This window comes from Lithobates pipiens, unplaced genomic scaffold (genome assembly GCF_037356315.1).
Source record: "Lithobates pipiens isolate NorthernLeopardFrog02 unplaced genomic scaffold, aLitPip1_a1.2 Scaffold_30, whole genome shotgun sequence".
In the NCBI taxonomy this organism is placed as follows: domain Eukaryota; kingdom Metazoa; phylum Chordata; class Amphibia; order Anura; family Ranidae; genus Lithobates; species Lithobates pipiens.
The window spans coordinates 13,057,210-13,071,644 of record NW_027507791.1 but is presented as its reverse complement, the minus strand read 5'-3'; the positions used below and the strand labels follow the sequence as shown (position 1 = coordinate 13,071,644).

General features: G+C 40.7%; 1 protein-coding gene across 3 annotated transcripts in view; it reads right to left on the bottom strand.

Moving 5' to 3' along the window:
* The window catches only part of TNFAIP2 (TNF alpha induced protein 2), a 214,634-nt gene that overhangs the window by 2,687 nt on the left and 197,512 nt on the right, over window positions 1-14,435 (bottom strand). For all 3 annotated transcript variants that reach the window (XM_077463720.1, XM_077463718.1, XM_077463719.1), the window contains 5 exons: window positions 13,147-13,254; window positions 11,945-12,053; window positions 11,452-11,574; window positions 8,448-8,603; window positions 4,228-4,349 (listed from right to left, as the gene is read on the bottom strand). In XM_077463720.1, coding sequence (XP_077319846.1) covers window positions 4,228-4,349; window positions 8,448-8,603; window positions 11,452-11,574; window positions 11,945-12,053; window positions 13,147-13,254 — 618 coding nt within the window. The remainder of the gene's footprint in view (window positions 1-4,227; window positions 4,350-8,447; window positions 8,604-11,451; window positions 11,575-11,944; window positions 12,054-13,146; window positions 13,255-14,435) is intronic.

The window sequence follows — 14,435 nt, the reverse complement described above, 5'->3', positions numbered from 1 at the left end:
TAAGCCTACAATAAGGCTTACCTGTAGGTACTACGAATATCCCCCTAAACTTGCACTGTTTAGGAGATATTCAGAGTGCATGCTTCAGCCACTCACACCGCGGGAGCCCACGAACCCGGAAGAAATACTGGGGAAAGATGTCAGCGGTGAGCAGACACCACTGTAAGAGCTTCATTCTAAGTATTTCATAATGTGCTAGTATGCTAGCACATTATGTCACTGTCATACAGGTTTTTATTTTTTTATTCCTCAGTGGTTTACAACTGCTTTAAACACTGTGTCTAAAAACAGAGAGCAACTGAGCATGTGCAGAGCAGGGTGAAACAGTGTATTACTGGATTTTAAACAGTACAGACACTTATTTTTAACGTTTAAATTGCAAACTGCAAAAAGAGCCAGCCTGAAGTGATATAGCAGGACTTCATTTTCTGACTAAAGGTCCACTTTAAAGTGTTACTAAACCCAGGAGCCTGCAATCGCTATATCTAGTCTCCCACAGTACACAGAACATGGAAATGCAATCATTTTATTAAATATAAACTGCTAAATACCTTTTCACATCAACAGTATATAGCAGTCTTGTGACTTCTATCAGTGTCTGGTTAAAGCTTGTAGGAGGAGTTTTCATACTGAACTGACTGCCCTATCAGGATAAAGGAACCCTGACCCTCTGTCTGGACAGTGCTGATTGGCCTTGTGCTGATCGCCTGCACCGTCCCCACAGAAAAAAAAACCCAACTCTCTAGCAATACACACCAAACTGAGCAAACTTTTAATTTTTATTTTGTTACATACTGTCACCAGTGCAGTACAATGTTCATATAACTGGTGTGTCGGTGATCAGGGACACTGACTGGGGACGGTATGTAAAAAAAAAAAAAAAGAATAATTCCATAAACAAATTAAATAATTTTTTTACGTATTTTTTGGTAACATATTGTGACCAGAGCAATACAATGTTACCAGAGTAACACTGTACTACTCTGGGGAAGTGATTAGGATTTTTTTTTTTTTTTTAACACAATATGACTGCTTATACCAGTGGATTTTGTTGGTATAAGCAACCATTTTTACTGAATGAAATTGATTCAGTTGTGTTAAGCCGTGATTGGCCTCAGCTAATCACATTGTACAGATGGGCTGTGATTGGCCCTGTCTGTGTACCATGTGATCATTGTGTCTAATCACAGCTAGCAACACAATTGTACACAATGTCTGAGAATTGATTAATCCTGATGTACTGATCTAATTTCTTGATGCCCGAAAATGCCCCACAGTGCTGCCCCCTGTAAAGGAGTGTTCCAGGGGGATGTTATATGACGTCCACCCAGAACGATGAATGTCCCACCCAGCCATCATTTGACTATAGACCTGGCGGAAACTGGTTAAATTAATATAATATATTATATTATAATATCTAGATAATCCAAAACCAATTTACTATTATTTTTAGTTTTTTCTTAAATTTGAATTGAATTATGTTTAAGGTCAACTCCAGCATAGATACATCATTTCACCACCTTGGCTCGATGTAAGTGCACATCCTATATCTGAAGGGTTGCAGAGGAAGTTGACAATTACTAAGAGCATTGCTATTGCTACATACGGTGATAGTCATGCTCTTCCAAGTTCTGAGCAAGAAGCTTCCCCTCTGCACATTGACCAAAGGGGGTTGCTTGCTCATGACCTCCACCATTCTTACAACATATTGTATTTTCTTCAGTGAATACAAGGGATTCTCTGATTGGCTCAGGTGGAGAGCAGGGGTGATGACATCATGATCTCTTTATTTTTTATTGAATTAAGTTTAAGCTGAACTCCAGCATAGATACATTGGCCACCTTGGCTACCACCATGGCTTGACTTGACCATTGGTTTTCTGAGGACGTTGACAATTACTAAGGTAGTCCATGCTACCTACGGTGATAGTCATGCTCTTCCAGGTTCTGAGCAAGAAGCTTCCCCTCTGCACATTGACCAAAAGAGGTTGCTTGTTCATGGTCTCCACCATTCTTACAACGTATCTCTGGTTGGCTCAGGTGGAGAGCAGGAGTGATTACATCATGATCTCCTTCAATCAGTGAACGTCTTGTATTCACAAAAAATAAATAAAAGGTGGAGATGTCAAACATGCAACCCCCCCCCCCCCCCTTGTGTTCAATGTGCAGAGGAGAGGCCATTCGTACTGAACCCAGAAGATCGCATCTATCCCTGTGTGTAACATAAGCTACTACACTCATCTCGCTCAGAATATTAGACATGCATACTTGCTTTCGTGCCAAGCTGACCAAATGTAAGTATGCAAAAATTTACATTTCTGGAACTTAGCTTTAAAAGTTTGGGTATATATAGCATTCTTCTGGTTAGCTGGACTTGTTTTTTATTTATTGTTTAGCTTCTTATTTTAATTCCCTGGGATCCCCACGATATTTTGGGTTTGGACCTTTTTTTTATGTGACTGGATGCTCTGAGTTGGCTGAATCAGTTTCCTTCCAACAGTTTAAAATATTAGGTCCCTTGGACTTCTGTATAAAAACAACGATTCCCAGGGCGCCCCTCATATTCCTGAGATCATTATCCTCTGGCTGATTTTATTTGCTATTTTGTTTTTTTTTCTGCGGAATTTGATTGTATCACAAGGAAGTGTGCCAAGACCAGCAAATGCTAGTAGAAAAGAATCCATCAGCTGTTGGAGCACACCATATGAATGATTCATCTGGCTGGCCGAGGGAATTGCATTTTGCGGGAAATTAGATCTTCAGTTTGACTTCCAAGAAAAGCGCTTCTTTCCGGGAAGTCAGCTGGCTGCTTCGTAAAAACGGCGCTGCCATCTGGAGACATTTAGTGGTGTGTTGTGTTAAAGCTGGGGAATGTATACAGACTGTCAACGTCTAATATTTCTTGAATGTCAGTGGAAGTTACAAGTGAAAGCAAATGTTTTTCTTTTGTTCAACCGATCAGTCATTACCTCTAATCAATATGCCTATATTTAAAATTATTGCTCTGCAGCCACAATCCTTTATATAGAGAGGAGTAAAAATCCAAATGTAGTTAACACTTTCTATGGGCAGTCTTGGTGGCAACACACGTTGTAGACATTGTAAACCTTCCACAATGGCTCAGAGCATGCATTGGAGGGGGGACCCATCAGTGTTGCAGCTCTCCCCCCACCCATCCAATGATATCAGTGTCTCTTCCCCAATCCATTCTGTGATATCAGCACCTCCACCCCAACCTATCCAGTAACATCAGTGCCTCTTCCCCAACCATCCACTGACATCGGCATTTCCACCCCAACCCATCCAGTGATATCAGCATCTCTTTCCTGACCAATCTATTGATATCAGTGACCCTCTTCACACCTAAATTCAATAATGTTGGTATCTCCTCCCCCACCCATCCAGTAATGTCAGCGCCACTTCCCCCACTCCTCCAGTGATATCAGCCCTCTTCCCCCATCCATCCAGTGATATTAGTGCTCTCCCCCACCCATCCACGGACATCAGCACCTCAACCACTCATCCAGTGATATCAGTGCCTCTTCCCCCACCCGCCAAGTGATATTAGCACCTCCACCCCAACCCATCCAGTAATACCAGTGCCTCCTTATCCCAACCACCCACTGACATCGGTACCTCCACCCCAACCCATCCAGTGATATCAGCCCTGTTCCACCACACTTCCAGTAATATCAGCACTTCCACCCCAACCCACCCAGTAATATCAGTGTCTCTTCCCCCAACCATCCACTAATATCGGCACCTCCTCAATCACTCATCCAGTGATATCAGCCATCTTCCACCCTCCATCCAGTGATATCAGTGCCTCTTCCCCCACCCGCCAAGTGATATTAGCACCTCTACCCCAACCCACCCAGTAATACCAGTGCCTCCTTATCCCAACCACCCACTGACATCGGCACCTCCACCCCAACCCATACAGTGATATCAGCCCTCTTCCCCCACACTTCCAGTAATATCAGCACTTCCACCCCAATCCACCCAGTAATATCAGTGTCTCTTTCTCCAACCATCCACTAACATTGGCACCTCCCCATTCATCCAGTGATATCAGCCCTCTTCAACCATCCATCCAGTGATATCAGTGCCTCTTCGCAGCTACCCACCGATTGATATCAGCACCTCCTCCCTAGTCTGTCTGCCTTTTAATAAATCAACCCCTATAATTATTTTCTCATTGAAGGGGACGGATCCATAATATCCTTACCGAATATCTGGATAGGCTGCAACCAACGTGGCTACTTCCAGCTGAATTGCATTCAGATCCTGAAGTCGAATTATTTCTGCCACCTTTGGTAAAGCAGGTTTCAGCCAATCTTCACCTGAGCGCTGTTAAAATAATGATATATTATTATATTTAGTAATCAAAGGCATGACCAAAAGCCACAAGTGAGCTACGAAGATACAGTGCTAAGACGTCCTCCCCAACATTGTCCTTATTTCTCTAGGGCTTTAGTATTTGTGAGAAAGACTATCAGGAGAATTCATAGATAGTGTCTAAAGCTGGCCATACATTATACAATTTTCTTGTACAATTTTATTTTAGATTTACCAAAACCATATAATATGAGGTCAGACCTAAACACTTTCCATTTGCATGCAATCAGGCAGGGCCTTGCACGATATAGTTGAAGGTACATCTAAAGGAAACTGACCAAAAAATAATTGTATTCTGTTGTAGGCAGGTACAGGAATCCGGGCATGCACCGAGCGTGGAGGTTCAATGAAGCCAGAGTGTCCATATGAACACTTTGGCCTCGGTAGAACTATGCTTCCTCTTGCCACTGCGGTTGTCATACAGACAGCAATGGCAGTAAAGCTTTGAAGTTGGATGGGGCCTGATGGGGATTCAGACACTAGTTCCCTACCAGGTCCACTTGCTTTGTGTATGCTGGAAAACCAGGAGCCCACTGGCTCCTGATCAGCGCTCTCTGCCAGTGGCAGAGAGCGCTGATCGGAGTGTTCTGGCGGGGGGGGGGGTGCCCCTTATCAGAACACAACAGCTCAGCGGGGGAGATTGCTGCACTAACTTTGCTGGGTTGAACAAAAAAAATAAAAAATCCTAGTGCTTTACGCAATAGACAGATTGCTATTGGCTATAGAATTTGCCCACTGCCAATCATAGGGAGAGAACAGACCTGATGGGAAGCTAGTGTTTTAGCTTCCCTATCAGGCTCCTCCCACTGAATGTCATTGGTTGTTATGAGGCTGTCAACTGTGAAGCAGACAGCTTCCTCAACAATCAATGACAGGTGCGGAAAAAAGAAGGTAGCAGCAGCACACATGCTGCTCTTCGTCACAGCGTACAGAGACAGGCACTCTGCCTGTCTCTGTATGTCAACTTATGCTTGGTCTTAATTAACCCTAGTCTTGCTAGCTATTATTTTTGAATTTGTAAAAGTATAGCTATTGAGAACTAACCAAAACTGCTGCACACGTCGGTAAAGCTAACAAAAGGAACGTTTGGATCTGGCACAGGCCATCTTAAAGGGCCACGGTGTCAGAAAATTGTTGTTAGAGATTTATTGAATTCCCCTGAATATGCTTTATCAGTATGGGCTCAGGCAGTTGATAGAGCAGAGGAGAGGCTCTCAGCTCTGTCTCTGACATAGCAGGTAAAACTAAATAGGGTGGCAAATGTAAACCTTTCATACACCTACACAGTTCTATTAATTTTCAAATACCTGTTCACATTTTTGCTTACAACATGGCTGTCCTCGTGCATTTATAATATTACAAACTATGCACAAAAACAAAGTTTTTTTTTTTTTTAGATATATAGACACTTTGGGGTTGATTTACTAAAGGCAAATAGACTGTGCATGTTGCAAAGTGCAGTTGCTCCAGAGCTTAGTAAATAAGGCAAACCTTCACTTTGGAAAGAATACACAATCACGTGCAAGGAAAAAAAACAGTATTATTGCTTGCACATGATAGGATGATGGAAGTCAGCAGAGCTTCTGCTCATTTACTAAGCTCTGGAGCAACTGCACTTTGCAAAGTGCACACAGTCTATTCGCCTTTAGTAAATCAAACCCAGTATTACAATTATTTGCCCAAAGCTCGCCTCTTTCATGTGCAAATCTAAAAAAAATAACTTACATTTCCCCTTTAGTTAGACTGGAATCATTTGTTACTAGACTGCGGTATATTTTTTGTCTCAGTTACAGTTCTCGATTAAACTATTTCTTTGGTAGATGCAGACATCAGCAGCACAAGAGATTAATTAGTGGAGTCAAAGCACCTTTTGTCTGGATACCTATAGAGATTGGGAGTTGATGTTGTGCTTTGGAAATTGCGGCCCACATTTCATACTTTCAAAGAATTCCTGACACAGCTAACCTAAGAGGCCTCTACACAGTTTATTTTGGAAATTCCTGTGTGGGGAAAGGGTCGGGCAGCAGTTTTATCTTACTACAGAAGCCGAGACGTGGAATGAACACCATTAAAACATTAGATGTAGCAAAAACACACTACATGCTTTTCTGCATCTTCTCCATTGAAGTCTATTGACCCAAGAACTCACCATTTTGCTTTCAAAAAAAGTCCATGACTTTTAAAAAAAGGCTGAAAAAAAAACCATGGATGTGAACATGTCCCATAGGAAACCATGTTAAATGGACAGTAGTGCGTTTCTGCAAAAATCGCTAAAATATCGAATAGGTGTGAACAGAGCCCAAGAGCCAAAGGGAAAGTGGTTGATTTACTAAAGCAAATAGACTAAGCACTTTGCTCCAGTCCAGAGCTTAGTAAGTGAGCAGAAGCTCTGCAGACTTTCCTCATCCAATCATGTGCAAGCAATAATGCTGTTTTTTTTTTAATTTCCTTGCACGTGATTGGGTATTCTTACCCAGTAAAGAATAGTAAATGAGGTAAACCTTCACTTTGCAAAGAATACCCAATCACATGCAAGGAAAAATTATAGAAACGGCATATTTGCTTGCACATGATTGGATGATGATTTTTGGCTCGTTTACTAAGCTCTGGAGCAGCTGCACTTGCAGAGTGCAATTGCACTTTGCAAAGTGCGCAGTCTAGGTGTTGTTTACTAACACTGGAGAGTGCAAAATTTGGTGCAGCTCTGCAAAGAAACCAATCAGCTTCCAGGTTTTATTGCCAAAGGCTAATTGGATTAGCTGAAGTTAGAAGTCGATTGGCTGCCCTGCACAGCTGCACCAGATTTTGAGTGCACCAGTTTTAGTAAATCTCCCCCTCTATCTGCCTTTAGTAGAAAGTGCAGAACGAAAAAAATAGTTTTGTTTTGATTACATAAATTTGTTTCGTTAAATTTGTTTCACTCGTTTTCGGAATTTGTTTTGTTTATTCGTTTTCAAATCAATTTCAAATAGTTTTCTAATTCAAATAGTTTTCCAAATTCCAAAAAGAATAAAATAGAATAGAAAAGAAAGGAATAGATTTGTTTTTGTATTCTATTCCTTTATTTTCTATTCTATTTTATTCTCTTTGGAAATTGGAAAACTATTTGAATTTGAAAAGTATTTGAAAATGATTTAAATTTGAATTTAGTCTGAATTTTTCTTTCGTTATCTTGGATTCATTTTAAATTTGGTACTATTCTAATTCGGAAATTTGGATATTTCCAAATAATGAAAATTAGTCTGAATTTGAATTCAGAATGAAATGAACAGCTCATGTCTAGCCTTTAGTAAATCAACCCCAAAGTGTTCTTAGAGGGGGCAGGTTCTGTAAACTGTTCTTAGGTACATTCTTAATTTCAGATAGAGAGAATTAAATATGCAAGGTGGGAAAGAATGCAGGAGATTCTTTTTCTTTATGACAGGTCCACTCTCGAGCACTAACAATGCTCTTAGACTTTGGAACATATAAGAACCTCCCCATGAATAATCATAGGTCATTCTCTATTCATTTATCTAAATTCTTGATAGCATAATCTGTTGGTTGAACTGGATGGACTTGGACTTTTTTCAACCAGATTAACTTTGTAACTATGTAATGAATGAGCAGAGAGAAAACGCTTATCATAGTCTGATGTTATCGGTAAGGGTCCAACCTGTTTTTGAGTAGGCTGAAAGTGACCTGGCATTGCCAACCTTAGATATCATGTTGATCTTCTGACTTCAGAATATTCTGAGCCACTGACTTAATCTAACACATGAAGGGTATGCGAAAACACCTTGTTTGCTTCCACCAGGCCAAAGAACATAAGACATTAGATCAACATAGCAGCCAGGCTTCTAGAATTTTCAGCAGGGGAAGTCAACAATTTCCATTGCTCTGTCTAGGTTTGCTTAATGCTCTTGCACCTTGGACGTATCAAACTATTACGATCTCTGGCTAGTCTTTCCACTTTCCAACAAATCTGCTACAAGTTGACCCCTCAAAATGCTGCTAAAACAAGTCTGTCTTTAAAGTCTCTGTAATGGTTATGATATAAAAGAGACTTACATAAAAAACTGAGAATGAATCGATGAGCTCTGCATTCTCGACAATCTGGGTAGCCAAAGTTTGCATCTGCTGCACGCTTTTATAGCTGACTTTTCTCTTGAGGATCCTTGCCAGGTGCTCTTTGACCAAGAATGTATGGATTTTCCCAGACAATACCTAAAAGGAAAGCATCATAGACTTAATAACCCATAGCATGTGAGAGTTAAACGGAGGACGTGACTGGGTGTTTTCTGTCAAAAATATTTTTTTTCAGAACAATGAACAATGGTTTACTAAGTATGCATAGGCTTCAACTGACTCCATCAACAAAATCAAAGTATCAATAAAAGAGCTTCTCTGCAAAGACAATATCAGACTTACCTCTACTGCTGCCCATGCTGACAATTGCAGGTGAAAAGGAATAGCAGCCCAAAAACTCTTCAGAAACCAAGGAACCTATGAGAGTGTTGATCTCCTGGTCTCCCCTGATGCTTGCAATGGTTCTTCCCAGAGACCCTTAGTTATTACAGGGCACACTAATGAGGTAGGGGTCAGCAGGAGGAACCACTGAGGACAATGGGGAACCAGTTATCTGATACTCCTGTAAGTGATGATTTCTTTATTACAGGGGCGTTCAGCGACATGGGCAGTGGAAAAGGTAGGTGTTTATTATCTTTTACCTATGTTTTATATACTTTCTTCATTATTTGTATAACATTTGTGTTTTACAAATAAACACTAAGTGCTGGTTCACATTACAGTGACCTGAAAGTTGGCACGACTTTGCCAGGCAACTTTAAGGCAACTTCAAAGGCACTTCAGGGAATTCCTGGGTAATCTTCCTGTAATGTCGGATCCAAATCACATGAATTAAGATAAGGATCGGACTTGGAGGCAACGTCCATTGAAATATATGGGTACAGCGCCTAGAGGCGATTCAGTTCGCATTGTGCGCTATATAAGTATTTCATTCATTCATTCATTCAAGTCGGCTAGAAGTCGCCTTGAAGTAGTACAGGAACCTTTTCTGAATTCGGAGCAATTTCAGTAGTGTACATTAAGACAGCTCTCATTCACTTGAATGGATTTTCTGATGTCCAGCGACTTGGGGTAACTTGAGACCTGACAAGTTGGACCCAAGTCACTGTAGTGTGAACCGGCACTTAAAGCGGTATTAGTGCCGTTCACACTACAGTGACTTGGGATCCGACTTGTCAGATCTCAAGTCGCCCCAAGGGGCCAATGGTTCCCACTGCTGCCAAAAGCCAATTAGCAGTGTGAGTCCACGGAGAGCCAATGCTCTTGTGGACATAGCTGGATAAAGATGGGGCTCAGGTAAATATTAGGGGGTGGGGTTGCTACACACAGAAGGTTTTTTACCTTCATGCATGAAAGTAAAAAACCTTGTGCCTTTACACCCACTTTAAGAAAAGGTACATACATAACATTGTGTTAGCAGATGATGTTGGGCTTTACTCTAAGAAAGTCCATCACTGTGTGCCTGATATTAACAGCCTGAAAGGATGGCATGTCCCTATCCTTCTCCTACTCGTCTCAAATCTCTCCCTATTGCTGTTCACTGTCCCTGTTAAATGGGTGAATTATCCCTACACTACCCACACTTTAAATGTGCGCCAAGCCTAGTAGCCAGTGCCTTAAATAGGCTCTGCATGGCCCAAGATGGCCACCAGAGTCACATGGTGCAGTAGCATTCAATCGGATAGCTCCTCTATGACCCAGGAAACCATAGAGGAACAAAGTTCCTCTTGACTTCCCCTTCAACTGTAATGTCGTTGCGATTGGAGAAAACAGGCTGCACCTGTCTACAAATTGACTAATTCAAACCAGTGATTTCTCTATTAGGAGAAGGGTGTTGTCCCTCCTCCATGCCATTTGGCCATTTGTGTGTAAATTCATCTTCTGCTATTCAGGTCTACAGTACAGGCTATTCATCACAAAGCAGTAAATTGGCCTTCTGAAAAAGCTGCATTCTAAAGTATGTTACTTTTTGGCTACATATGGAAAAAGGGAAAAATGTATATGCAATATTACATATTTAACTGACTGTAAAGGAAAAAAAGGGCATTTTCTCTCCCGAACACAATAAAAAAATATTTTGTACAAAATGCTATAGATTCCCTTAAAGTGGTTGTAAACCCTTACAACCAACTTTGACCTGCAGGTAAGCCTAGATAAAGGCTTACCTGTAGGTCTAAGCCCCCGTACACACGGTCGGACATTCTGCCAACCAAATCCGTTGGATTTTGTCCATCGGATTGTGTCCGAAACTGTTGCATACACACGGTCAGACAAAGTTGTCGGAAAATCCGATCTTTCAGAACGTGATGACGTAATTTCGTTACGATGGGACTACGTTCAGGCTAGTAGCCAATAGCTTTGATGTAGGAATTTGATCTGAGCATGCGTGGCACTTTGTCCGATCGGAATTCTCTACACATGATCGGAGTATGTCCTATCGGACCAGTTTGTCGGAAAATATTTCCAACAAGTTGGAAAATTTGGTCCGACGGATATTCCGACGGAAACAGTCCGATGCATACCACACACAGTCGGATTCTCCGACCGTGTGTACGGGGGCTAAGAAATATCTCCTAAACCTACACGGTTTAGGAGATATTTGCCGAAAGACAGGCACCGCTGTCTACGGTGCATGCGCTGTAGACAGCGGCACGCAGGCGCACTGAGTGCGCCGCGGTCAACAGCGATATGCCGCGAGTGGTGGCTCCCGCGCGCGGGAGTGACGTCATTGCGGCTTCGCCGAATGACATCGGCGAAGCAGCGAGACCCACCGAGAAGATGGATGCGCCGGACTACAGGGGACAGCGGTGACTTCGCTGGTTAGGTAAGTGACACATAATGGACTACTATGCGATGCATAGTAGTCCATTATGCTTTACCTTTGCAGGGAATGAAAGAGGAAGTAAACCCATCAGGGTTTACTTCCTCTTTAAATGTGGACATGGATTCAGCCAGTATTTCAGAAGCTAGAGGAGGCACTTCTTACCTTGTAGCTTTCATCCATAAGGGTGTGGAAGGGTTCCATGAAGGTCTCTGCAATTCTAATGATATTTTGCATAGTTTGGTAACTGAATGGAGAGGATCCCTGAGACATCTTTTTGAAATTATTCTGTGGAAGACAATCAATGAAAGGCGCTAAGCATACAAGTCAGGAAAGCCAGAAAGCTCAACAGAGAGACGTCATTAAGAGATGATATTCAGATAACATCGGGGTGCAAAGTGCACTTGAAATTGCACTGAAAGTGCTCTTGGAAGTGCAGTCGCTGTAAATCTGAGGGGTAGATCTGAAATGAGGGGAGGCTCTGCTGGTTTTATCATCCAATCATGTGCAAGCTAAAATGCTCTTTTTTATTTTCCTTACATGTCCCCCTCGGATCTACAGCGACTGCACTTCCAAGTGCACTTTGCACTTGTAGTTTGCATTTGTAGTGCAAAGTGGATTTGCCTTTTGTAAATAACCCCCATTGTGTTCAACATACCTTTATGTCCACGAAAAAATCCTGAAGCAGAGCATCATATATGTTGTCTTCCAACCTTAGAAGCAACTTAATGCACTGATGGGAACCCTGTCTTAACCTTTCTTCTTTTCTACAATAGATTAAAGGCAACAGTCAAATGTCTGCATTACAAATTATTATAAAATGATAGATAGATAGATAGATAGATAGATAGATAGATAGATAGATAGATAGATAGATAGTAGACATGTTCACTGCCCAAAAAATCTGTTTGTTTTCGTTCTATTAATTTTTTTATTTTTTTTTGGGGTCATTCATTCATGATTGCAATTCGTAAATTAGAAAAATCATAATTTCGTAAATTCAAAAATTACAAAATCTGAAAATACTAAAATAAGAAAGAAAATTTAAAAATTGTAAATTAAAACGATCTAATATTAACTATTAAATTATAGGTATTGGAATTTCCTTTCAAAGTTAGTGAACTTAACGAATACGAATTTATCAGAACTTACAAATTATCTGAAATAACGAATGCCCCATCAAATGGAACGGAACGAGTTATAAAAAAAAAAAAAATAATAAAAAGGCTTTATTATTAGTGTTATTATTGCTATGTATTATTATTCATTTGTTACATTCCATTCGTTTAGATATATAACTAACTAATAATAACATAACTATTACTAACTAATAAATTATAGGTATTGGAGTTTCCTTTCAAATTTGGCTGTTAGTGAACGTAACGAATATGAATTTATCCAAAGTTACGAATTATCCAAAATAACGAATACAGTATCTAAAAAATGGAATGTAACAAATTAATAATAATAAATAATAATAAAAAAAAGTTTTATTAATTAGTTCCATTCCATTTGTTTAGATGCAACATTCATTATTTCGGATAATTCATAACTTCAAATAAATTCATATTCGTTACGTTCACTAACAGCCAAATTTGAAAGGAAATTCCAATACCTATAATTTAATAGTTAGTTATTATTTCAGATTTTCACATTTCTGAATTTTCAAATTTACGTATTTTAAAATATTCCGAAAAATTTGTTAAACGGGTTTTCGTTAATTCGGATGTTTTTCCGAATTAACGAGTTCGTCAAAATTGGTTAAACAAAGATAATTCAGAACGAATTGCACATGTCTAATAGATAGATAGATAGATAGATAGATAGACTGTAGCTGGCGTGTCTTCCAAATGTTTGTACCTTAAGCCCAGGCAGCAGTTTAAATGAGTGATGCACGTTTCTCTGTAGAAGTTCTGGGTCTTGCTTTTCTCCATAAAAAATATATATTCTTCAAAAACCTTTTTGTATCTGAAAAGCGAGAGAATTCCTATGATTATAATGCAAGGCACAGTAAAGTCTTTATGCAGCAGAACATACAGTATCTACATGTCTCACAAATTCCAAAAACAAGAGGTTTATCCCTCTTGATAGGATAGTGGGCATGCCATGCCAATTATTTATTTCTGCCCCTTGGTCAACTGTCTATTGGAAAATCCAATGTATTATAGCATAGATACAGCCTGATATTATGAGCCCTTTATTCCAAACTTCGTTTGGACTTTGCTGGCCATCATCAGTGCAGTGCATTGAAAACCATGGTTTCTATGGAGTAAGAGTTGGAGGGCAATAAGACAGTATAAAACATGAAAAAAATATAAACTAGTGCAAACAAATCATAAATTAAATGATGCTAAAGAAAGCCCATCATTAAGCAAATGTCCATGCAAAGGTAAAAGATTCGTATTCACCAGTGTGGAACCTACGTTTCGTCACAAATGACGTCATCAGGGGCACAAATTACGTCATCAGCATTTGTGACGAAATGTACATGGTGGGTGGGGGGAGACTGGACTTTGCACTGGTTCAGTAAAGCCCTTTTTTTGAGCCGTTTGACCAATAACCTGACTGGTTATACTTAGCCTTGGTTCACACTGAAGCGACCTTTGAAGCGATTTAGACTGCCTGACAAGTCGCGCTCCATTCAGTGCAATGGAACCTTTCTAATCTGGGAAAAAAAGGGTTTCTGTATCTTTTGGGGACGACTTACATTGACTTCTATTACAGGAGTCGTTTGCAAGCCGTGCTGAAGAGACACTGTACGGGGTGATTTTGAAGCCGCCCCAGAGACTTAGGCCACCTTTCACGCGATCGACATGCTCGGATTCCGCCTGTCGGTTTTTAAGACGGATCTGAGCAGGCCATCCATTGACTTCTATGAGCAGGCGGATGTCAGCGGAGATGTGTCCGCTGACACCCGCCTGCCATCCGATCCGACAAGATCCACTCAAATGGCGATATGTTTGCCAGCCGTCCAGCGGATTGGATCGGATGGGATCTGATAAAAACACCCCATAGAAAATAGCGGGGCTTTGACAGATCCGTCCCTGCACAATGAGCGGAGACGGACCTGTCAAAAGCCTGCTCAGCGGGGATCAGCGGATCGATTCCCTGTTGAGCAAAACGAAGTCCATTACATTTTGATTTGGAAA